This window comes from Gossypium arboreum, chromosome 9, assembly GCF_025698485.1.
Source record: "Gossypium arboreum isolate Shixiya-1 chromosome 9, ASM2569848v2, whole genome shotgun sequence".
NCBI classification, from domain to species: Eukaryota; Viridiplantae; Streptophyta; class Magnoliopsida; order Malvales; family Malvaceae; genus Gossypium; species Gossypium arboreum.
This window is the reverse complement of record NC_069078.1, coordinates 81,625,556-81,650,791: the sequence shown is the minus strand read 5'-3', so window position 1 is coordinate 81,650,791 and position 25,236 is coordinate 81,625,556. Positions and strand designations below refer to the sequence as shown.

Below are 25,236 nucleotides of genomic sequence, written 5' to 3'. Positions count from 1 at the left end.
TATTTTGAAAGAAGAAGCTAGAGAAGATTTGATCGAATACGGATTAAGAAAATGGTCCAAGTAAAATATAAAGAGAATGATCAAAGCTTGACGATGAATACTGATTAAAATGGGTAATTATAAAATAATGATCAAAATAACACCATATTATTTTAGTAATTTTTCCTATGTTAGCTGCAAATAAACAATAAAAAGTTTACCACTTTTTCATATTCGTAAGTAAGTTTGCTTGTGTGGTAGTATAGTGTGTGAGTGAGTTTAAACTTATATTTTATCAAAAAAAAAAAAAAGTGTCATGTAGAGTATTGGAACATAAAAGAATCAAATAAAACCATTATAATTTGTTATATAATGTTTAGAAAATTTTCCTCTTAATTATCTCACCCTGGGTTTCGTGGTGCCATTAAGAAGCTTAAGCCTTGTACAGGGCTCGATTTCATGATTAACTGCAAATAGCATGAGAGCATTCACAGATGGATTAATGAAGAAAAATAATCTATTACTTCTTTTGCTGGCTAATATACAAAAGAATTATAACTCCCCATTTCCCTCTGTTATGCTTACAGAGGAATCTTGAATGTCAGGACCGGATGGTAGACAACCTTCGTACAAAGGTTTCATAATTTTTGTCTCGATCCAACATACTTATCCGGACATACTTAGGGCTAACCCCAAAGTGCTTCCCACCCCTCGTCAAGATCTTCTTCCCTCGAAGGAAGCTTTCGCAATTATCAATATCTCCTTCGCACTTTATCCATGCGAATGCTGCAAAGGATAGAGTTCAGGTTAGTCCACAGGACCAGGAGTATCACATTGATGCACTTAACCTTCTTTTTCCTTTTCTTACCAGGCTGAGGCTCGAAGACCCTGTTGAGAAACATGCAAAGCTGGGGAGGGAAGTCTGACACACTAAATAGCCCACTCTGTTGCACTGCCTCTCTCAATTGCTTCCACCTCTTGGCCATAACACGGTAGCTGAACTCGAAGAAGGAATCGCCTTCATTTGGTCCTTCACTGTTGTCCGATATAACTTTCAAAACTTTGGCTGCTCTGACCTGCGAATCCTTGGACACACCAATGGTGTTGATCTCTATGTACTTTGTCATTTTTCTTGCAACATCCTCATCTTTAACAAGAGCCCACCTGAAATATGTGTATTTGAGCAAGTCTAATGACTTAACCACTTATGTCCAAAGAATTCTCATTAAAAAAATTATATACAACTTACCCAATGCGCATCCCAGCATGACCAGTGCTCTTGGACACAGTGAATAGCATCAAATCATAGTTAGCTGGAGAGGATATCGGAGTATATTGTGGCCAATAATAGGCAAGATCATGAATTAATATCCCCTCACTACCGTTGACGACAGAGCGCCTTGCGAATCCATCAGGATTGTTGGGGGAGGTAACGAGTTCAATGTAAGGGCCATTTTTACTAAAGCTCCGGGCATCACCTGCCCACTTATATAACCTCGACTTGAGGCAGTCAGTAATCAAAGGATAGGACTGCAAGTAATCAACTCAACTGAGGTCAAGTTAAACATATCTTAACACATTGCATATGCATTATTTCTTCTAGAATTCATGTACTTACAGAATAATAAGGGGCTGCTGAAACCACACTAATGGGCTCTGCCTCAGCGCAGGGCGACAGTGCGTAGAGTGCAGCTTGGAAGAGTTGCGTTGAACCCGTCCCAACAACAATGTGCCGGTTCTCCGTCACTGCATTTCCCACCACATTGTGTAATCTGACAATTTGTTCTGCAAATTCAGGCTCTAAGAACCAGCAAAGTCTAGTGGCATCCGAAAAGTAGCTCATGAACTGCCATCCAGGAATAACAACGGTGGTCTCATCTCCCTTCTTTTGCCAATAGCTTTCGTACATTGTCGGATCGCCACTGTAATTATTATGTTCATGAAATACAACTAAGATATAATTAGAGTGTTCAATTTAGAAAAGTCAGAAAACATGTTGATGCACATGAAGGATGATCCCCTATCTACTCTATTCATCCGGGGTGATTCAAAATAGCAAATTTCAACGAGGATATTAGATACAAAAACCAAAAAAATAAAAAAAGAAGAACTACAATTCATGAAGGGTAAAAACAGTTCACAACAAGTAAAAGATGATGGTAAATAGTAGCGGAAAAGAATCTGACATCAGCTGCCATTGGGGAATGGGCCATGGGGAGCGCAGGCAATGGTGGGACCCTGTGATCAGGAGATCAATGATTACATGCGTATGCATGGGTCACATCAGCTGGACACATAATAAATTGTTGTGCTACGTGGTAAAGGTGACGACCAAGAGATCATTTCAATATTGGAGCACAAATAAATTCTAAAACAGGACCACCAAAACGACACAAAGGTGCTGGATTTCAGACAACCCCACTTTCGTAATTGAGTCCACCAGAAAAGCAAAGCAAGAAAGAGGTCTGATTTACAGAAAGCAAGAAAGAGGTCTGATTTACAGGTAGCATAGGCCGCCTATGGTGCTTCTAAAAAGTTATAAAAGATCTTGAAGTCAATAGCTCAAAGACAAGCTTTTTAGTGTTTGTTTTTTAATTATTATTATTATTAGATGTCGCCCAAGGATAGAAGGTGGGTCACATGCAATGCACCCAAAGGTCACTCAGAGGGGCATGGCCCCACAAAAAGAACCGACATCTATTATTCTAATCTCTATTTCCTAGTTCGAAGCCTATAGTGGGGTTGCGCTATTATGCACCACGGAGGAGGAATCCCACTTGCTGCTGCAAACTAAAAGCTGAAAACCCAATATGTACGTTGTTTATTTGCTCTTCTTTCGCATTGATTTGTGCAATTTGGGAGGTCCACAATCACAAGATGTAATGTGCATAATGATGAGGCAGTGGTGAAAATGTCAAAATGTGTAGTACCACCACCACCTACGGTTGGGAACACACACAAGACATGTCATCAATTTCCCTGAAAAGTCACCTCTGCTCTCAACATGCACATGGAAAATCTCAATAAATAACTCATCACCAAGAGAAGCAAGAATGTTGTTAACCACAATTTTCTCCTCATTATTATAATAGTTTTCATCACTGAATTTATTAAAAACAATAAAGTTACTAACTATTGCTGATCATTAGTTAACAAAACCAAATAAAAAAGAATCACTAAAACACGTTTTACAAGAAAAAAAATCTAATTTTGTGAGCATTTATAGGAAATCATACTGACAGACAGCATCATTGACCCCTGTTTCCTGCCTCCATGAAATGACCTCTTACGCCAAAGCGTCACTAAAATTACTAATTGTGTAGATTGCAGTGCTAGAAATGTTAAACAAACAGACAGGGAAACTGATACTACTATTGCCAATAATGACAAATTAATTAACATTAATAAGAGAACTTACTGATCGAGGTTGATAACCCTGTCTTCGTCGCCTTGAGCCATCGTAAGAGACGAAGAAGATGGTAAAACAGAGGAAGAGAGACGTGTTATTTTGGTAGCAAGCGCCTCTTCCTTCTGCTCCGCAAAAAAGAAGCCATTAAAGCTCCCATCTTGAGAATCATGCAAAAGCAGGACCCTCAAAATTAAACTCACATTCAGAGCCAGTGACAAAACCAGCAAGTTCCTCACTGCGAAAACACTCAATATGTATGCCATCTCTCTCGCAAATAAAACTCCAGTGCAGTAACAGAGGATAAAGGAAACAGAGAGTTAGCAAGTGAAGACCGACGAACTACTGAAGAAGCAAGAGGAGAGTGATTATAGCAAAACCATGAATATAAAAACGAAAGAGATGATTTAGCTGGACCCTGGAAATCCTATTCCCAGAGTCCTATTTTGTGCATGAAAAACAAGTAGCTCAACCGGTTTGCTTCTACAACTTCAAAGATTTCAAAAAAAGAGAAAGTTTTTCAAGTTATCCACACATCAATGGAGAAAATCGATACACTGGGCATTTATTGTTTTCTTCAGCAAACCAAAACGTGCGAAATTCGTGTAAAGAAACAATGAAGTGAAGTAAAGCAGGTAACTGCAGGGTGTATATAGGAAGAACACCCTGGCCAATGCTTCAGTCGAGGTTTTCTCGGGAATCAATAAATCCCACCATACCATATTTTTTTATTTCAGATCTCTAATACAATCGGCACTAAGAAGTATAGATTCGCTGTTATATATTTAAATGAATAATGGGTTATATAGGAGGACGAGGAAAAAAAATGGGGGGGAAGTGGGAAAGTGCTCTGCTTTAAGATAAAAACTGCTTTCATTTTGTTTTTGTTTTTACTTTTTAATTTTTATTCAGCTTTATTTTTTTTAACCTTTACTTCGTCATTTGGTTTTCTTATTTATCCTCAAAATTTGCTTTAACCTTTAATATTTAATGCTGTCTAATTTTTTTTGAGTTGCAAAATAATGGAGTTTTGATTTAGACAGAAATCTGAATGAGAATGGAAGATAAAATGTGATTTAATAGTTTATTTTACTTTTTGTTAAAGTCCAACTATCATTTTCATGACCTTCAGGCCCCTTGAAGTTTGTTTAATAGTTGAGGAAGCAAAGTGCATTTGGCAGGGTGCGGGCAAGAGCAGTGCTGGCACCATGCCACTAAAGTGAGGGGAAGGTATAGCCACGGACAGGAGAACCATTGGCACCAACATCAGCATGCGCAATATTGAACCATGCGCGTAGTTCTGGCTTCAAAAGCTTCTGGAGGTCCGTAAAGGGGTTTAGTTGGGGGAGGCAGTAGGACGACTTCTAGAAGGTCCTGAAGAACGCCATCTTGTTGACTGTCAAGAGCACCTTTGATGTCTCCAAAGCCCGGTGTTGCCTTTCCGTTTCTGGAATTATTTCTGGACCATTTATCCTGAGCCTCGTAACAATATCAACCGTTTGATATAAGAGAATTATCTATAAATAGGAGCCACCCTACTCACATTTGTACGTTTCCTTCCAACCATTCTTAAACTCTCTCTAGCATACTTGACTCCAATAATAAGTATCTTAGAGGTTAACAAGTGCATTTGACTTTTTTAAGGAGTGCATAGTAGACGCTAACTTGGGCATTTTGAGACGTAATTCTGCATGCTTGCTCAAGTAAAGTATTCGTATCTTACACATTACTTTGGTAAATATGTGTTTATTATTATTTTTAGTATTGTTATACCTAAATAGGATATATCGTGTGAATCCTTTAAAATTTTTCTTGATAACCATTTGTAAGGAATTCCTTGTGAAAGTTACTCGATTAATGGTTCGTACAATAAGTGAACTCATTCAATAATTGATATTGCATGAGATTGCAATGTCAAAATAGGACAACCTATGATAAAGGCAAAACCACGTATCATAACACCACCTACCTACATCAGCAACAATACCCATTTGGCTACTGATCTTTGATCATTGACCTCTGATGGCTACTACAGTCTACTACATGTCGCTATGAGATGAAAAGTGATCCACAATATAAATCAAGAGCACAAGGGAAAAAGGGGGATCGATTTTATTGTCTTCATTCCTCCACCTTCTTCAACCTCCTTCTTTGACAACTCTTCGGACCACACAAGTGAATTAACTTCATCCCTCATCCTCATTCCTTGCCTTCTTAATATTTAGTATCAAGAACTGGTGCGGTGAGTACATATTGAACATGCATGTGACCATAACTTAATCAACAACTAGCCACCTCGAAAATATTGAAGAAAGAAATCAAGACCAACGACACCTAACATCGAACCAACCATAGACTATCTAAAACCAGCCTTAAATTAGCACTAGACAACGTCAACCAATCCCATCTAGGTATCCTTAAGAACCCTAGCAGCCTCATAATTATCAATACCCTTGTTATGCAACTCATCCTCAATATTACCTGTCGAAACTATTTTTTTGAAAAACCGATCGACTTTAAAAAAAACGGAAATGAAGTCGCCACCAATCTTTTTTTATGAGGTGTGATTGGATCACCTCATAATTTGATCGTTTTAATAAAATATTTTAATTTATTAAAACAACGATTTTGGTCTACGAAATTCAAAAAAACGGGCTTTGAAGTTGGTTACGTGCGAGGAAGGGTTAGCACCCTCGCCACGTCCAAAATTGGTACCTAATTGATTAATTAATGTCTTAATGTCGAATGTTCAAAATTTGAAAAGAACTAGAAATACGATCTCTTTTTACTAATGTTAACTTTTAAAAGTGTTTGAATAAATCGAAACGAGTGTTAAAGACTCCCTCGTCTTGATATGACAAAACGTCACATCCCGTAAGTTAGAACACGGCACTTTGAACCCTCAAGAATAAGCTTTCCTTTTAATTTTTATGTTAAAAACTCATGTATTTAATTTTATAAGGATATTTGGTCATGTTGGTTCAACGAGAAAAAAAAACCCGTAAGTTAGGGTACGACTTTCTCGAATTTCTAAATACAGAACATTACATTTATTTCCAAAATTTCTTTTTTACGAATTTGGGTGAAAATGAATGACATTTGTAATGACGTACAATATTACGATAAAATGTTACAATAACAATGATGTAATTACAAAGATGAATATAATATTAGTATACAAGCCTTGATAAATAAAGGAATAAAACGAAAATGCACGATATGAGAACAAATAAACATAATGTAAAAATGTTTAAGAATGGATGAAATAACGAAACCATATGTAAAAAGGAAACAAATAATGAACAAAAGGATAAATAAGCAAATTTTAGTAGTGAACAAAAGGATAAATAATAATAATAATAAATGTGTGAGAAAAGGATAAATAAATAGATATAATAAATAAATATTAAGAAAAATAATTAATAAATATAAGAATAAAAGAACCAAATTAAGATATAAATGAAATTAGGAGTATAACTTTTAACAAAATACGTAAATAAGGATAACTATGGATAATAATAGTAATAATAATAAGAATAATATATGGTAAAAAATATATAATTTAGTTCTTTTAATATATGTATAAAAGAGTAATAAATAGATGGATAAATAATAATAAGAATAATAATAATGAAAGCATAGATAAAAGTATTAATGTAAAAATGACGGAATAATAAAATAAACGAATACAAGGATTAAAACAAAATAAATAAATGAATGAATGAATGAATAATATATAAATGCATAAGTAAATGAGCAAGCAAATGAATAAAATGAAATGGATAATGAATAAATAAACAGGTAAATAAATAAAAATAAAGGATTTAAAAGAAAAAAGGCTTAATTGAAACTTAGACAGAATTACAAGGATAGATTAGAAAAAATAAATAACGAGAGGGCTAAATGTAGTGCGTTGAGAAAGAATAGGGGGTAAAAGGGAAAATATAATAGACTCCCCTTATGCTCACCGTTTAGAGGGATTAAAATAAAACAAATTAAAATTAAGCGGGGTAAAAATTAAAAGAAACGAAAGGACTGGATTAAAACAAAAAAAAAGGCGGAAGGACCAGCAGCACAAATAGACCCCTCGGGTCAAAACATGCGGACCCCAGGCGGTTTAGGTCGGGTCGCACTGCGGGTCTTCCAAGCAACATCATTTAGACGTCTAAAATTCGGCCCAAAAACGGCGCCGTTTTGCACTCTTATTTAAACCCAGTTTTTTTTAAAAAAAATCTATTTCGACCCTTATCCTTTTAAAAAACTGAATCACTCTTCCCTTCTCTCAACCTCTCCCCAGCTGACCATGGTACCACCGTCCGTCCACCGCACTGCCGTCGTGGCCGGTCGCCGGCGACAGACAAAATGGGCTTCTTAGCCTTGTTTTCAACAATTTGAAGGCCAAGCTTTCTCAACCCCCAAAAGATCAAAAGAAAAGGTCCATCCTCCTCCTCTTTTAGGTTCGATTTTGACGACGGAGAAGAGACCTCTGACAACGAGACCGCGGGATGATTCTGGTAAGGTTTCCTTCTTCTTTCTTTCTTTTTTGTAGGTAAAAAAATAAAAAATTAAAAAATAAAATATAAATATAATAAAACTTAAAAGTAAAAATAAATAGAAATATCAAACGAATATCACCTTCTTAAAAAACTTAGAAGTTCAAATCTTTGATTTTTTTTTTTTGTGTTTAATCTTCCGAAAAAAAACAGAGTGACTGTTGAGCCTTTTATAGGCATATTACAACTGTTCATTTTTTTGTTTGTTTCTGCTTGGTTCTTCTGTTTGTCCCCTTCTGTTGCGTGTTGGCTTTGTTTTGCATGTGTCAGATGCGTGGTGATGGCGTGTGGTGGCCAAGGGTAGGCCTAGGGGCGGGTAGGAGAGGGTTAGAGTTTTTTTTTGCTAAAAAGTTTTAGCCTAATTGGGCTAGGGTTAGTTTTGGGTTATTGGGTTTTAGTTTGGGATTTTGGCCTGGTATGTATAAATATGGATTGTTTAATTTCGGAGTTTTTATTTATTGGTTTGGTTCTTTTTGTTTTATTTTTGTGATTTGGGTCCAAGCCAAAATTGGCCTATTACATTACCAATTTCCTCCACCCTAGTACTATTCTCAGTATTTGCGAGGTAACACTAGTGCCTTATCATGGGGTTAAACCTTCCAAAACCCGTATTCAAAGTTAGAGGCAAAATCAAAAAAAAAATTTCTGAGAGGGGAATTAAATTGTATATTTTTACGATAGTAAAAATGTAATTTCATCATTTGAATAGTCTATAACTTTATAATTTTAAAGGATTAAATCAAATTTTTATTATTTTGGGGGCCAAAGTAAAATTTTACTATTACTAATTTAAAATTTTATAAATTATAAAATAATTTAAATAGAGATTTTTCCATTTTAAGAGAGCAAGGACACTGCCATCTTGGCTTCTCCATTGGTCAAGGTCCCAACAATTGGTAGAGATTCAAGAGAAAATGAGGGTGTTAGAGGAGTAACTCTTTGCACAACAAAGATTGTATTAAAAACAATAAGAGTGTCAACGCCAACTTGACCAAAGAAACAAAAGGAATTAAAAGGTTATTGAAGAGTTGAAAGCTGCAAGAGATCTTTTATGAGACCACCTTGTTTAAGAAAAAAAGACCCCATCCTATTTGATTTGGTGCATTCCTTATGATACTCATCAACTTTATTTGATATTACTATTTTCAATTTTCTATCTAATTTCCTTTTAACCTCATTACTATATAATTTAAGGATATTTACTATTGAGATTTTTCATTAAGTAAATAGATGTAACATCATAAAAAGCATCAATAAAGATGATCGATATTTTTTCTATTAAAAGATGGAACATTAGAAGGTCCACATATATCAATATGTATTATTTTAAGGAATTGGGTGTTTTTATGGTGCTTTTCTTTGTAAGTTTTGTTTTCTTTCCCTTAATGCAATTTACACATACACCGAGGTTAACAAAATCTAATTTTGATATAATCTACTTCTTACTAATCTTTCTAGTCTTTCTTTCTATATATAATTTAAATGTTTATGCCACAAACAAGAATAATTTTCATTTAGCATACTATATTTTATTTCAACATTAATATGTTCAATAAGTAAGAATTCATCAAAAAATTTATGAAATTTCAATTTATATAAACTATTAATAAAGTTTCAAGAACACTAATAATATTATTCTTAAATAAATTGAAACAGTCATGTCCAAACTTAACATTAAACCCGAAAACATCAAATTTTGAAATAACAATAAGGCTCTTAAGTTATAGCAAATATCTGATACTTAATGATAAATCCTTATATTTTTAATTGAAGCTTTCATGTGGCTCCTCATATATATGAAATTTTCATCTGGATTTATGGTTTAGACCAAAAAGAATAGACCAAAAAGAATCTTTGCATCATATTAAATATATAAATAGTGACATCAAATCAAACCAGCAAATATTATTAGGAAGTTACATTAACTCAACCTTATCCAAATTTTTTAAAAAAAATAAACTTTCAAAAAATAAAAATTAAAAAATTTGGAAAATTAATTTATATATGTGTAACACCCTTTACCCGTGTCCAACGCCGGGACAGGATATGAGGCATTATCGGACTTGAACATACACTACTATGTAAAACTGGGCCATAAAATTTTGTTCAAATTTAAAATTTATTCAAGAACATGCATATCGTCCCTTATATTGGCCTACGAGGCCCAAAACATACATCAGGGGCGGTTCGGGACTAAACTGTGAACTTTAGAAAAATTTTCTTAAAACAAGGTTACACGCCCATGTGGCCACAAGGACATGCCCGTGTGCCCTTGACACGCCATGTCCCAAAGCCGTGTAACTCTCTGTTCATGACGTTAGCATAAATTTAATATCACACGGCCAAGTCACACGCCCGTGTGCTAGGCCGTGTGGCGAATTTAATTTTTGCATTTAAGGTGCAGACTTCACACGGCCTGAGCACACGCCTATGTCCTAAGGTCGTGTCCTCTACACGGTTGAGACACACGGTCGTGTCTCTGCCCATGTGTTTACAACCATGCATACTGACTTGTAAAACTAGGGTGCAGGGGACACACGGCCAGACTACATACCCGTGAGGCTAACCGTGTATCACAGACGGCTTAGACATATGCCTGTGTGTCTACCCATGTGGACAACTTTGAGACTATTTTCCAAGCCCTCTTGTCACCCTTAACAACCCCAACACACACTCATATGTCAATGGTGGTTGACATGGCATAAAAGGGTTACTTAGACATCCATAGCTTTAACTCATGCATGATAAATTCATATCAAGTTTTCCTAATTGGGACTCATTGACTTATTAAGTTCATTCAATACATTTCTTTACCTTTATTAATATAGTGACCATACGAATTGGCATCATTTATCTATCAAACATAAATTCCATATTTTATCAACCATTTGGCACACACCACAAAAGTAATAACACATCTCATACATGTCCATATACAAAATGGAATAATATACCAAAAGGAGCCATCACTTTGGCTAACAAATATGACACATATAACAAAATACTAAGTCCCCTATACATGTCATACTTAAATGTAGTAAACTAATTATACCCCAAAAGATTTGTTGATAGTGTGACTCAAGCTCCGACGTCCACGATCCCCGAGCTAGCTTGACGATGTTAAAAGAAAAGAGAAAGGAGAGAAGGGTAAGCACAGGGCTTAGTAAGTTGCATGTAAATAAATAACAACATAAGTCAAGATATTCATGGATTAAACATATTATCAACTATCACCACAATATCATACTACACACATGAACGTAGTCAAAATTGACACTAAATGTCATTAAACATCAAGCTTATTTTACTTCTTTCTACTCATGCTAAATTTCCCATCATGAATCGAGTTCAATACTCATGAGGTTTACGTACATACATGTACCGTACATTCTTACTCATATCACTCCACTTCTTAACCCAACATCTTGAATGGCCCGTTGAACCACCGGAATACTAAAGGACACTCAGGATTGTCATACACCAATTAAAGTACTAATGCCATGTCCTCGACATGGTCTTACATGAATCCACATATCATCACCGATGTCATGTCCCAGACATGGTCTTACACTGGTACACATATCATCGCCGATGCCATGTCTTAGACATGGTCTTACACTAGCACATATATCATCGCCGATGCACGTCCCGGACATGGTCTTACACAGGAACATATATCATCGTCGATGCCATGTCCCAAACATGGTCTTATACAGGCACATATATCATCGTCTATGCCATGTCCTGGACATGGTCTTACACAGGCACATTTAGCACTGTGTCACGACATCCAAGTCTTAAGTATTCATTTTGGTCACCCGGGCTTCTGAGACACGAGGCTATCACTAAACTTCCATTGGATCATCACAAGTCAATTTTATTAAAGCATACATACATGTATCATATAATGTCAAATATTAAATACGTAATATTGGAGTTGTTGAATAATTTACATTACCTCGGTGCAAAATATGGCAAATTTGCGATTTAGTCCACAACCTTGCCTTTTCTTTAGTCAAGGTCTATCCCTCGTCCCTCTTGATCTATAATAGCACATTTAGCTTATTTAATACATGCACTATTCATTTCAGTCCAAAAATTGCGATATGGAAAAATTACACTTTTACCCCTAATATTTTACAAAATTGCCCCTAGGCTCGTAAAATGAAAAGTACTTGTTTTTCTCATTATTCAAGCCTAGCTGAATCATTTTCCCTCTTATATCAACCCATATTTTTCATTTATTCACACATTTACACATAGTTTCTACAAATCTTACAATTAGGTCCTTTTTATCAATTTCACCAAAAAGCACCTAGTAAAAGTTGTTTATCACACCTCAAACCTCCATATTCTTCCATTAAACATCAAATCACAAACATGTCATTCATGATTATGTTTTTGAACATGAACCCTAGATCAAATTAAAGGTAGAAATAGCTAAATCGAGCTAAAGGATTTCAAAAAATATAAAGAACATTAAAAACGGGGCTAGAATGCACTTACTTTGAGCTTGAAAGATGAAAGAAACCCTAGCTATGGCTTCTTGTGAAATTCAGCCAAGGAGGATGAAGATGGACACTAATTTTGACTATTTTTCCCTTTTAATTATGTTATTAACCAATAGACCAAAATGCCCTTCCATTAAAACTTTGATATTTTATCCCTTCTATGTCCATTTTTGTCCGTAATGACATATAATGGTCTAATTTCCAAATAAGGACTTCAAAATTTCAAATCTCATCACAATTAAGCCCTTAAATCAACTAGAACACATGTTTTTCACTTATTGCAATTTAGTCCTAATAACTCAATTGGACACTTTATCAGTAAAATTTCTCATCGATATTTTCACACAGGCATGCATATATATCATGGACCTCGTAACATCTATAAAATGATTATTTCTATCTCAGATTTGTGGTCTCGAAACCACTGTTCTGACTAGGCCTTAATTCGGGATGTTACAATATGATCAACTTTTAGTTTTTCTATAAATATTTTAAGTAACCGGATGAATGAACATAATTTAATTGCTATTAAAGAAAATAACATCAATTTTCTTAAATTAGTTTACTAAAATTTAGATCTAATTTTGTCTATAAATTTAGACTAAAATCTTACATTTGCCTTATATTCATTTACACTTTTGATCATGAAAAATTAAATTATGAAATATTGTTATTATGGATGCAAATACGATAATTTATACTTTTGTCTTATTCTATGGTTAAATCTTAAATTGGGACCAAATCGTTTATAGGTTGTTCATATAAACATTAAAGTTTTAAAATATCAAATAATGGTGAAACATTTTCAAAAGTATTTAAACAGGATCAAATCTTTTAAAATATTTTAAAATGGGCAAAAACATTTTCGAATGTAAGACTTTTCAAATTTAATATATGTTTTTAAATTAATATCTAACTCAATTATCATATATTTTATTCTAAACACGTTAATATTCATGTAATTTTGGGCTAAAAGATTGGATGAAGTACATGAAAAATCCTTTTGAAAATTTTAATCCTTGTACGAGCAACCTCTAAAAGATGAGATTCAATATCAACATTTAATTATTTGGTCAAAAACAAATATCTATTTTATAGTTTCTTTAAAAAAGAAGAAGCATTATTTTATAGTTATTCAAAGTTATAGCGGCAATGTAGTGGGCAGCTTAAATTACTCCTCATTAAATTATATTTAGCATTATTGTTAATGGAATGCCATTGAAGTCTGAAGACAAGTATTTTGCAAGATATTTGGGCAACAAAGTAATAAAGATGAAAGGGATAAAACACCTAAAACCCTAATGTACAAATAGCTTGGACCTCAAACCCAGTCAATGGTCCACAAAATCAGTAGTGTGGAAAAAGAAAACTAGGACCAGAATGAGACTGCAGTAATGGTGTTTTATCACTTCATCATCATCCACAACCCTAAATTCCATTCAAGCCTCGTCATTGTCTCTGCCCCTACAAAGCTAAAACAATAGGTCCAAACCTACAATATTAAGAACATGGTCCTTCTCTTTCCCTATTTCAACTTCAAAAATATTGCCAATCATAATCTTCTTCAACTGACCTTTTTTTTGTTTGTTTGTGTGTCTTTTATTGACTTGCTTTTACTCTGAAAATGGCACAGCATGACATGGGATATAAGAATCTGGCTTCTTCGATGCCCAATCTTCCCTTTTTATTTTCTGTATTGTTGTTTCCCTTCGATTTCCGATATTCTAATCTAAAGCAAAAACATTCAGTTAAAAATAATAGGCATGGCTCAATAAAGGGGGCAGTTTATTTGTTAAATCAAGTGTTTTATTAAAAGAATTTAAAGAAAAGTGTTCAATCAAGAATCTCATCTATTTTATGAATATATATATGATTGGTTAGGTACAGCTACCCAATCAAGCATCATTCAAGCAAATCTTAAGTTAGCAACTTATTTTAAAACTCCCATAAAATGAATAAGATAATATTAAATTATAACACACTCATAAATAAGTGAAAATAATTATTTAATAAATTTATAAAAAATTTATATAAATATCAAATATATCTGTAAATTGAAATCGTAAAATTAAGAGAGTAGAAATTATGATATTTTGGGTTTAAATTTTATAATGTATTTTAAAATTTTATATAAAAAAATTTCAAAATAATATTTATCCTTTTAAAAATAAGGGGTTTTAATAAATTTATAATTAAATTGATTGATGGTAACACCAACTTAATCAAAACTTTAAATATTAGTATAGATGTATTTTTATATAAATTCGAAGATAAGAAAATTTACATTTTAGCAATGTTTCTTATATAACAAATAGTATAAAATATTACAATTTAAAATCCCTTTTAAATTAATTTACAAATTCTGACACTAAAAGCTAGTTGATGTGCATGATAAGTTTTATATTTATGATTGATTGTACTTGAAAACTAACTATTATCACGATGAAGGCAAGCGCACCTATCGAACAGTAGTATAGCTTATAGCAAGACTAGAATGTCGAACCCACAGGAACTAAAAGTACTAGTATTAACCTTCTTTTTATTATCTAGCCTAAAAATAAGGGGATTTGCTTTATCTAAACTAATTAACTAAACTAAGAATGCACAGAAAGTAAATTGGGGAAATACTTTTGGAAAAAACTTATTGATTTAGACAATACTCAAGAAAGAATCCACCTAGACTTCACTTGTTATTTGACTCTGAACTAGACAATTTATTCATTTGACTTGATCCATAGAAATCCCTAATTTATATTATTATCTCTCTCGAGACTAACAACGTCTAACCCTAGGTTGATTAATTGAAATCTCTTTCTAATTAAACCCCTAGTGTTGCATTAACTCGATCTATGGATTCCCTTATTAGGTTTGACCCTAATCCGACAGATTTATGTCGCCCTATGTTTAAGGGTCAATCAACTTCATTTAATTATGCTAGATCTACTCTTAGACAAGGACTTTTACTCCTCTAAATAAGCACATCAATACTTGAATAAATATCCTGGAATATTAAAGCAAGAATTAAGAACACATAATTAAGAACAAATCAAGTATTTATCATATAATTTAGAAAATAATAATAAGATCCGTCTTAGGTTTCATCCTCCTTAGGTATTTAGGGGATTTAGTTCATAAGTGTAAAAAAAAAATCTCAGAAGAATAATGATAACAAAACATAAAGAAAACCCAAAAACCCCTGAAGGAAATTGAAGGGAGATCTTCAGTCTTGAAGGAGAATCTGACTTCTGAGATGGATCAATCAGCTTTCTTCGAGTAATTCCTTGCCTCCTACTCCGTGTGTCCTTTTAATCCTCCTCTAAGGTGTTTATATAGACTTTAGAATGCTTCCAAACCCTCGAGAGTGGCCTTTTCCGAATAGAACTAAACTTGGGCTCGACAGGGACACGCCCATGTGGGGTGGCTTAGGCCGTGTTAGAGTCTTCTAAATAGACACGGGCGTGTGGTCTACCATTGTGAGGAAGTACAGGCCGTGTTGATTTCCCACGTTGACCCATTTTTTTTGATTTTTGGCCCGTTTCTCGCTCTTTTTACTCTCCTATGCTCACCTAAGTATAAAACATGAAATTAAAGGATTGGGAGCATCAAGTTCCACAAATCTAATGATAATTTATCCAAAAATACGCTTAAGCATAGGAGAAAATATGTATAAATTACGACTTATCAAATACCCCCACACTTAAGCATTTGCTCGTCCTCAAGCAAAATCCTCAACTCACAACCAAAATAAATTATTCTCAACTTATAATTCTCATTAATAATGTCTCAAAATAATCTACAAGCAGTCATGCATTGAAAATTTAACTAAAAGAACATTAAAGTTTCAAATAGTCAAAGTCGAGCATTTTAATCATAAAATTATAGGCATCCCACTTTATCTAAGTAATTATCTTTGATTCCAAATTGACGATGGTTGACATCTTCACTAAAGATTCACTCAAATCACTCGATATGTTTAAAGTTCAAATTAAGCACTCATTAGTCAAACATGAAGAGTTATTACCGTAGGCTTGCAAAAAAATCAAATCTCTACCACTATAAATGAGATGGTACACAAATCAAAAGGTCTTTGAAAGGTTGTAACGATGCTTTTGGGTTAAAGGTGTGGATAAAGGCTGAAAAAGAAACGGTTAGAATAGAGATTAACTTGATAAATTACCTAATTGGGAAAACAACTAAAATCAATTGAATAAATATGAGCTTCATCTCAGAAAATGGAATTAAATACTTAAGCTCAAAAAAAAAAAGAATTACTACTAATATGTATGTATACATGTTTGTTTTTTTTTTTAAGAACAAATCAAGTGTGGAAAGTACATAATAAGAAATAATTTAGGGACTAAAAAGAACGAACCTAGCTAGGTAATAATTCAAATTAAATCTCGATAAAAAAAAGGAGTTAATAAACATGGGAAAAATTCTTAATGAATTAAAAAAAAAAAGGGTTAAGTTATGGGTTAAAATGTAGGTAAATTAAAAAAAAAAGTTTGTTAAGCTCAAAGGGGTTCACTAAGGGTCAATTGTGTAGGTAGGCTTTTTATGAGGCATTCAAAAAAATGGGTTAAAACCTAAGTGCCTTTATCATTTTAGTATATCAAATCAATGGTGTGGTCTCGACATGTATAATCGATGCAAATTCTAGAATAACAAATCAATGTTGACACACTCATGATCAATAAAATCAGTGAGCAATAAGAATATATGCTCTAAAAGGCTCAAAATCTCACAGAAATTATGGATTTTTTATGTCAATCCCGTAAATTCAGAATTTCAAGATAATACCTCAATTCAGGGAAACAACCTAGTAATTTTTTAATTCTCATGATTTATATCTCATGATTTACAGATCCATTGCTTACACCGTTTCTTCTATGAGAAACTAGACTCAATAAGCTTTAATTTCATATTTTGTTCATCTTCTAATTCGATTTCTAAAATTTATGGTGATTTTTCAAAGTTAGTCTACTGCTGCTGTCCAATATTGTTTTAGTGCAAGATGTTTATTACCATTTTTCCCTTAAGCTTTTAATAAATAACAATTTCATCCCTACTCAATTAGCCTCTCAATTGAGCTTATTTTTCTCAATTAACACTTTATTATATCACCTTAAACTAGTTTACAACCTTTAGGAATAAAAAATTCAGCAATAGACTTTAATTCCAAACATTTTCATAATTAGGTCCTAAAAAATAATTTCTATTGAACTTGCCTAATAAAATCATCTTATAAACAAATTAAAGCTTTAATTTCATTCTATTTCATCATAAACTTACAGCACTCAACCATGGTGACTTTCAATTTCATCCATGAAATCAAAAACTAATGAATTTAATAGTAGGACCTATTTGTAAAAGTCTTAGAATCACAAAAATTACAAGAAAAAGGCAAGGATTAACTCACTTGGTGCAAAAATTATGGAATACCAGCTTATAGAACCCTCCTATGGTGTTTTTAGCTGCTCGAATTGAAGAGAAATGAAGAGAAATCTAGATATTTCCTATTTAGTCCTAGTTTTATTTAGTTAATTTTGTAATATTCCAATTTTGCCCTTAATTTATCAATTTTCCTGTTGATTTCATGCCCTTGCCGTCCAGCCCAAATAAATTTTGGGTGTAATTGTCTTTTAAATCCTCTCTCATTAGACACTTAAGCTATTTAATCATCCCATCCACTTTTACACCTTTTACAATTTAGTCCTTTTCATTTAATTAACTATCCAAACATTAAAATTTCCTACCGAAATTTTAATACCACATTACTTACATTTCATAAATATTTATAAAATTATTTTCGATTCGGTTTTACGAAATAAAGGTCCTGATACCTTGTTTTACCCAATTTCTTCAATAATTTCTTTTTCTAACTAACCACTAAATCGGTAAAATTTTTCTATCAATATTTTCATGCGATTTTCCTATCATATCAATTTTCATGCAAAAATATTGAAATAATTTCTCTTTAAATCAGATTTGTGGTTACGAAACCACTATTCCGATAACCTTAAATTTAGGCCATTACAGTGTCATCGCTAGTGGTATGAGCACGGCCTAAGGCATGCCCGTATGCCTGGCCGTGTGAATTTGGAAAACCTATGTTCAAGGACTCATTTAATTATTTAGATGTTAAAAACTAAAATTTAAAGAACTCAACACTGTTAGTGCTCGGGTTACCTCCTAAGAAACGCTTATTTATAGTCTAAGCTCGACTTACCTCAATTTCATGATTACGGTGGATTGAGGAGTTGAAACTCCTCACCTCTGCTATCAGTTTTATCAAAATAAGGTCTGATTCAAGTATTATTTACCTTAAAAGTTTCGAATACAGTATGTGTTACCTCGACTATATCATGTGGGAAGATGTTCATTACCGTGAAGGGAGTCTCTCTGTCCGTATTGTGCTCTAAAGTAGCAATTCGGGGGTCATTTTCATCTAACAATACTTTGTCCCCAACTTTAATTTGCTTTGTTTCATCCCTATGTTCATCATGGTGTCGCTTCGATTTTTCGTGTGCTTTCGGTTTCTCCTTGACAGGTGTTTGCCATTCATCTAGTTCATCGATCTGAAGTCTTCGTTCTTCGTAGATGATTCCTTTGTTATTACTTGAACATGGGTCATATATGTTCTTTGAACGTGTTTCCTACAAAGAAGGTTGCACCACATGATTAGTATTAGTAGCATAATTTATACAACCATCCTCAATATTCGATGTGTTACTCAAATTACGAGCTTGAAGAGTGATTGTTTCATCACCCACACGAAGTGTGAGTTCACCTGTACCAACATCAATAATAGTTCTGGCAGTTGCTAAAAAGGGTCGTCCTAAAATCAAAGGTAAGTTACTATCTTCTTCCATATCTAGAATAACAAAGTCTACTGGGTATATAAATTTATCGATTTTAACAAAAATATCTTCAATGATACCCCTAGGAAATCTAATGGTTTTATCAGCCAATAGAATGCTCATCCTAGTTTGTTTGGGTTTCCAAAGACCTTGTTGTTTAAACATTTTATAAGGCATAACATTAATGCTCGCCCTTAAATCAGCCAATGCATTATTAACGTTCAAACGACCAATTAAATAAGGAATCGTAAAACTCCCTGGATCTTTCAACTTGTTGGGTAGCTTATTCTGTATAACAGCTGAGCAAACTGCGTTCAACTCTACATGCGACGCCTCATCCAACTTCCGTTTATTTGCTAAACTTTAAAAAATTAACTGCGTTTGGAATCTGCTAAAGAGCTTCAATAAACGGTAAGTTAATATGTAATTTCTTTAATAATTTAAAGAATTTACCAAATTGTTCGTCTGTGTGGTCTTTCATTGTCGCACTGGGATATGTCACGTGAGGTTTGTACTCTTTACTGACCGGTTTTCACTTATTATGGTTCACCTCACCTTTACTTTTACTCACCACAATTCTTTGCCTCGGTTCTGGTTCAGGTTCAACTAATCCTTCTTTATTTCGAACGGTAATCGCATTAAGATGTTCCCTTGGGTTAGATTCAGTGTTACTCAGCAAACTGCCTTGTGGTCGTTCAGAAATCAGTTTGGCAAGCTGGCCTATCTGAGTTTCGAGCCCTTGGATCGACACTTGTTGATTCTTAAGTGATGTCTCGGTATTCTGAAATGATTTTCTGACACTGAAATAAATTTCGTTAGCATCTCTTCAAGGTTCGGCGTCTTTTCCTACTGGTAAGGTGGTTGTTGAAAACCTGGGGGATTTTGTGGCCTTTGATTTCCCTGGCCATCCCATGAGAAGTTGGGATGGTTCTTCCAACCTGCATTATAAGTGTTACTGTATGGGTTATTTTGAGATCTAGAATTATTTTTACCCATATATTGAATTTGTTCCTCCTCGGTGCTAGGGTTGAAGTATTGATATTCTGTGTGTACTCCTCCCCCATTTGAATCGCACCTTATCACTAGATGTACCTGAGTAAAACCATACAAACCGTCAATCTTTTTATTTAACAGTTCTACCTGGTTAGATAGCATACTAACCGCGTCAAGTTTGAAAACACCAGCCGCTTTTGTTGGCTTTATTCTCATGACTTGCCACTGATAATTATTCATTGACATCTCTTCAATAAATTCGTAAGCCTCTTCAGGTGTTTTGTTGTTTAAAGTTCCACCGGCGGCTGCGTCGATGAGTTGTCTTGTTGAGGGGTTCACACCGTTGTAAAAAGTCTGAACCTGCAGCCATAGAGGTAACCCATGGTGAGGGCACCTTCTCAATAGGTCATTGTATCTCTCTCATGCATCATAAAGGGTTTCTAGATCCATCTGCACAAAAGAAGAGATATCATTTCTCAACTTAGCCGTTTTAGCCGGCGGAAAATATTTAAGTAGAAATTTTTCGGTCAGTTGTTCCCAAGTAGTGATTGACCTCGTGGTAATGATTTCAACCACTGTTTATCCTTATTTCTTAATCAAAAGGGAAATAACCGAAGGCGAATGACATCATCAGAAACGCCATTGATTTTAAAAGTGTCGTGGAATTCCAGAAAATTTACCAAGTGAGTGTTTGGATCATTGTCCTGCAAACCATCAAACTGAACAAACTGTTGTATCATTTGAATTGTGTTAGGTTTCAGTTCAAAAATATTTGCAGCAATAATAAGTCTAACTATACTCGATTCAGCTTCTGTTAAAGTAGGTTTAGCATGATCATACATAGTACGAGGTGTAGGATTCTGATTTATTGAATCTGCGGCAACCACAGGAGGTAGCTGATTATTCTAATTTTCAGTCATCCCCTTAGTTGTAGTTTGACTATCGTCTTCTTGCCCTTTCTCTATGTATTGTAGGCTTCGCCTTATTTCTTTTCGGTTTCTGCGAGCTATGCTTTTGATCTCACTATCAAAAAGGAATAGTCCTGACGGGTTTCTTCTAGTCATAAACTATAAAAACCTACCAGAAGTAAATAAAAGAAAATTTAGTAATATAAACAAATTAAAATAAAAATTAAATTGTAATAAAATAAATGGCTAAAGTAATAAAAGTTAAGCGTTCCTAATATCTTAGTTCCCCGGCAACGGCGCTAAAAAATTCATGTGCGTGATAAGTTTTATATTTATGATTGATCGTACTTGAAAACTAACTATTATCACGATGAAGGCAAGCGGACCTATCGAACAGTAGTATAGCTTATAGGAAGACCGGAATGTCGAATCCATAGGATCTAAAAGTACTAGTATTAACCTTCTTTTTATTATCTAACCTAAAAATAAGAGGATTTGCTTTATCTAAACTAATTAACTAAACTAAGAATGCACAGAAAGTAAATTGGGGAAATACTTTTGGGAAAAACTGATTGATTTAGACAATACCCAAGGAAGAATCCACCTAGACTTCACTTATTATTTGACTTTGAACTAGATGATTTATTCACTTGACTTGATCCGTAGAAATCCCTAATTTATATTATTATCTCTCTCGAGACTAACAACGTTTAACCCTAGGTTGATTAATTGAAATCTCTTTCTAACTAAAACCCCTGGTGTTGCATTAATTCGATCTATGAATTCCCTTATTAGGTTTGACCCTAATCCGGCATATTTATGTCGCCTTATGTCTAGGGGTGCAATCAATGTACTCCGCTTAATTATGCTAGATCTACTCTTAGACAGGGACTTTTGTTCCTCTGAATAGGCACATCAATACTTGAATCAATATCCTGGAATATTAAAGCAAGAATTAAGAACACATAATTAAGAACAAATCAAGTACTTATCATATAATTCAGAAAATAATAACAAGATTCGTCTTAGGTTTCATCCCCCTTAGGTATTTATGGGATTTAGTTCATAAGTGTAAAAGAAAACATCTCAGAAGAATAATGATAACAAAACATAAAGATAACTCAAAAACCCCTGAAGGAAATTGAAGGGAGATCTTCAGTCTTGAAGGAGAATCCAGCTTCTGAGATGGATCAATCGGCTTTCTTCGAGTAATTCATTGCCTCCTTGATACGAACCGCCTCAAGGAGAGTCGAGTCGTATGCTGAGTTGCCCGATCGTCTACGAAAAAGTATCGTTCAATTCACTTTTGAAATGAAGTTGATGGAAAAAATAGGACGGAAGCTATGTATAATGGTTCTATGATGGTTTATGGATAAGAATAATATGAATATTCGGCTAAATTGGAAGGAAAAGTGAAAGAAGTAAATAGATGATGGATATGGAAGAAAAGGGTTCTTAAAAGCAAGCACGAACCAATATTAGAAAATATCGACCCAAATGCTTATAGGCTTTCAAGGTGGAAGATGAAAGTGATAAACCTCGACCCGCTACTTAGCAAAGTAGGAACCTCGGTATATGGGTGAACGCCACACTATTTGATAGTGATAAGTTCGGGATAGTAAAGAACAGGGTTGACGCCACTAGGCTTCCTAGATAAGCCAACGAAGTCCTCAACGAAATATGAGAGAAAGAAATCTCACAAATTCCATAAAAGTTTAACAAAGTTTTATTAAGTGAAAAGTCTAACCCCTTACAAATGAAATAACATATATTTATAGCCTAAATAAAAGTAGCTGAATGGACAAGCTTAGAAGCTAAGAAATTCGGCCATAAACACCCAGATAATTCTAGAAGAAAAATCATGAATATCAATGAATGTGTAGCCCCTCCGAATGAAGCTTTAATGCACCTTGAATACTTGAATGGTTAGCTTGAAAATGTATGGATCATGCATGAAACGTCCCAATGTATGTTCCTCCATAAATTCGGTCCATGAACCTTCAAAACATGAACATTAAATAGCCCCTACTTGCATGAACGTCTCCAGTACATGTACTCCCTTAAATGTCGTCCATTGAACCTCAATTCTACATGCACCTCTTCATACATTGCACCAAGCCTTACATGAACTTGCATTAATTTCCTTCCATGCATGCATGTGTACCGTCAAAGGATTAGATCTTCTAGATACATTCATGCATGAATCTTCATCATTCATGTAACCGAATGTGCATTTGAACCCAAACATTCATGTATTTTGTGCATTCATGTATTTGACAAATACATGAACTTGTAAACACCTTAAATCTGGTCATGCATGCACCTAATTAAATGTTGTTCATTCATGCATGTGGGATGTCCAAAGAGATGTTTCTTCAAGCATTCATTCATGCAGTCCATGAGCATTGTACCTACAAGAAATAAAACAATTCATAAGACATCATGTGAACACACATAAATTCAGCACAATGTGAACATATTTAAGTTATGTGATATCTATGACATATTAATAACAAATATTAATATAAGACAAGTTTAATGCTTAAATAAATATGTGCAAATTTTATTTAATGCATTAAAGACAAAATCGAGTTAAACTAAAATGAGCTAAGCTTTAGCTCGTGAGCTAAAGTTGAGTGAGATTAAACTCCTAAGTGAAGGTGAGCTAAGGTTTAGCTCGTGAGCTGAATATGAGCTAGGAGTGAGCTCGGTTTAGCTCAGGCAAGTTGGATTGAGCTCGAATAAGCTAGATTTGAGTTGGACGGAGCTCGTAGAGCTGGAAACGAGCTGGGATCAGCTTGCCAACATGTCAATGCTCGGCTTGACAGACTTGCTCGATAAAGTTCGCGGGGCGTGTTCGTATCACTCCTACTCCGTGTGTCCCTTTAATCCTCCTCTAGGGTGTTTATATAGGCTTTAGAATGCTTCCAAACCCTCGAGAGTGGCCTTTTCCGAATAGAACTAAACTTGGGCTCGACAGGGACACACCCGTGTGGGGTGGCTTAGGCCGTGTTAGAGTCTGCTAAATTGACACAGGCATGTGGTCTACCCATGTGGGGAAGTACAGGCCGTGTTGATTTCCCACGTTGACCCATTTTCTCCGTTTTTGGCCCGTTTCTCGCTCTTTTTACTCTCCTATGCTCACCTAAGTATAAAACATGAAATTAAAAGTTTAGGAGCATCAAATTCTACAAATCTAATGATAATTTATCCAAAAATGCGCTTAAGCATGGGACAAAATATGTATAAATTACGACTTATCATTAGTTTACCATTGAAATTAAAAAATGTCTTAAAAAATGCTTTTGAAAAATTTGATAGTATTTATCATTGCTATTAAAAATATTTTAGAAAAAAAATCTCAATTTTAAATATGATTTATAAAGTGGAAGATATGTTGTTGAATTACTCTATTTCTCAATTAATTTGTTCTCACATTTTAAGTTGCTTAGCCGTTAAAAGATAGGATTTTCTCGCTTCCATTTAGTTTTCTCTTGCCTCAAACAACTTTATCTTAATTTTATCCGTTGTGCCTTATCATGTATAGTGGAGAGACTAAATGTTGGATTCCATCTGAGTTTAAATAAGTCCAACAAACATGTATATTCTTTGCCACAATCAATGTGTAATGAATAAGTTTTGGTATTAAATTGAAATTCTAATAGAGGATGAACTCTCCTGAAAATATTTTGAACTTCATCTTTTGTTTGGAAGGTATATAGCCAATATAGCCATATATCTTGAAAACTGATCGAAAAAAAGTATATAGTAATATTTTTTTATCAATTGATATTATAGGAAAGCTACCCAAAAATCACTATAAATAATTTGAGGTGATTTATTATCATGCAGTAAATTTTCGGAAAAAATAATTTGTAGGTTTTATTTGAAACACAAGAATTATTAGTAGTTTTGTTTTTAAAAATAGAGAATTCAAAATTTATTTGAAATTTGTAATAAAATGAGTCGATTGAAATGTCCTAACCAGTAACACTATAAGTCTAGGGAATGAATTGCCAAGTTGCA

At 34.0% G+C, this 25,236-nt stretch overlaps 1 protein-coding gene, 2 long non-coding RNA genes and 1 other non-coding gene across 4 annotated transcripts; 1 reads left to right on the top strand and 3 right to left on the bottom strand.

Annotated features, from left to right (window-relative positions):
- Positions 1 to 303: 303 nt before the first annotated feature.
- LOC108456650 (tryptophan aminotransferase-related protein 2) lies at positions 304 to 4,184 on the bottom strand. The gene is made up of 5 exons (XM_017755213.2): positions 3,398 to 4,184; positions 1,598 to 1,901; positions 1,229 to 1,509; positions 848 to 1,143; positions 304 to 765 (listed from the first exon to the last, which is right to left on the bottom strand). The coding sequence occupies exons 1-5, from the start codon at positions 3,649 to 3,651 to the stop codon at positions 581 to 583; spliced, it is 1,320 nt and encodes a 439-aa protein (XP_017610702.1). The 5' UTR covers positions 3,652 to 4,184; the 3' UTR covers positions 304 to 580.
- A 9,532-nt stretch (positions 4,185 to 13,716) lies between these two features.
- On the bottom strand, positions 13,717 to 14,282 carry LOC128280627 (uncharacterized). The gene is made up of 2 exons (XR_008270724.1): positions 14,023 to 14,282; positions 13,717 to 13,921 (listed from the first exon to the last, which is right to left on the bottom strand). It is a non-coding gene; the product is annotated as an uncharacterized LOC128280627 (long non-coding RNA).
- Positions 14,283 to 15,488: 1,206 nt separating this feature from the next.
- On the bottom strand, positions 15,489 to 23,255 carry LOC128280897 (uncharacterized). Its single transcript, XR_008271095.1, has 6 exons — positions 23,120 to 23,255; positions 22,340 to 22,488; positions 20,856 to 21,379; positions 20,471 to 20,752; positions 18,836 to 20,401; positions 15,489 to 16,015 (listed from the first exon to the last, which is right to left on the bottom strand). It is a non-coding gene; the product is annotated as an uncharacterized LOC128280897 (long non-coding RNA).
- LOC128280961 (small nucleolar RNA R71) lies at positions 20,679 to 20,785 on the top strand. Its single transcript, XR_008271178.1, has one exon. It is a non-coding gene; the product is annotated as a small nucleolar RNA R71 (small nucleolar RNA).
- Positions 23,256 to 25,236: the final 1,981 nt, after the last annotated feature.

Coding starts and splice junctions, on each gene's coding strand:
- LOC108456650 (XM_017755213.2), bottom strand. CDS start 3,651: ATGGCATACATATTGAGTGTTTTCGCAGTGAGGAACTTGCTGGTTTTG. Junction 1,510..1,597: donor CAGCAGCCCCTTATTATTCT/GTAAGTACATGA, acceptor GATTACTTGCAG/TCCTATCCTTTGATTACTGA. Junction 766..847: donor GGTCTTCGAGCCTCAGCCTG/GTAAGAAAAGGA, acceptor TATCCTTTGCAG/CATTCGCATGGATAAAGTGC.